This window comes from Antrostomus carolinensis, unplaced genomic scaffold (genome assembly GCF_000700745.2).
Source record: "Antrostomus carolinensis isolate BGI_N321 unplaced genomic scaffold, ASM70074v2 scaffold33397, whole genome shotgun sequence".
NCBI lineage: Eukaryota > Metazoa > Chordata > Aves > Caprimulgiformes > Caprimulgidae > Antrostomus > Antrostomus carolinensis.
Window position 1 is genome coordinate 1738 of NW_010327200.1, and position 379 is coordinate 2116.

Below are 379 nucleotides of genomic sequence, written 5' to 3' on the forward strand. Positions count from 1 at the left end.
GAACCCCCCCCGCAGCGCGGGGACACCTACACCTGCCAGGTGGAACACGTCAGCCTGCAGCACCCTGTCACCCAGCGCTGGGGTAAGGCACCCTGGGGTGGGGTCCCAAACCCCTGGTGCATGTGGGGAGGGGGCTGGTGTGTGTGTGTCCGCCCCCAGCCCTGACCCCCTGCTCCGGTCCCCGCAGAGCTGCAGTCGGACGGCGCCAGGAGCAAGATGCTGACGGGGGTGGGGGGCTTCGTGCTGGGGCTCATTTTCCTGGCGGTGGGGCTCTTCCTCTACATGCGGAAGAAGGTGAGTGGTGGGTGGGTTTGGGTGGGGGGGTCCTGGGGGTTTGGGGTGTCTCCTCTGTGTGGGACAGGGGCTGTGGTTCTGCCCC

At 68.3% G+C, this 379-nt stretch overlaps 1 protein-coding gene across 1 annotated transcript in view; it reads left to right on the forward strand.

Annotated features, from left to right (window-relative positions):
- Positions 1-301, forward strand: part of LOC104527977 (class II histocompatibility antigen, B-L beta chain) — a gene marked incomplete at its 3' end in the record, with an annotated part of 1415 nt that extends 1114 nt beyond the window's left edge. Inside the window, exons 4-5 of the mRNA XM_010171842.1 lie at positions 8-82; positions 188-301. Coding sequence (XP_010170144.1) covers positions 8-82; positions 188-301 — 189 coding nt within the window. The remainder of the gene's footprint in view (positions 1-7; positions 83-187) is intronic.
- Between the last annotated feature and the right edge of the window lie 78 nt (positions 302-379).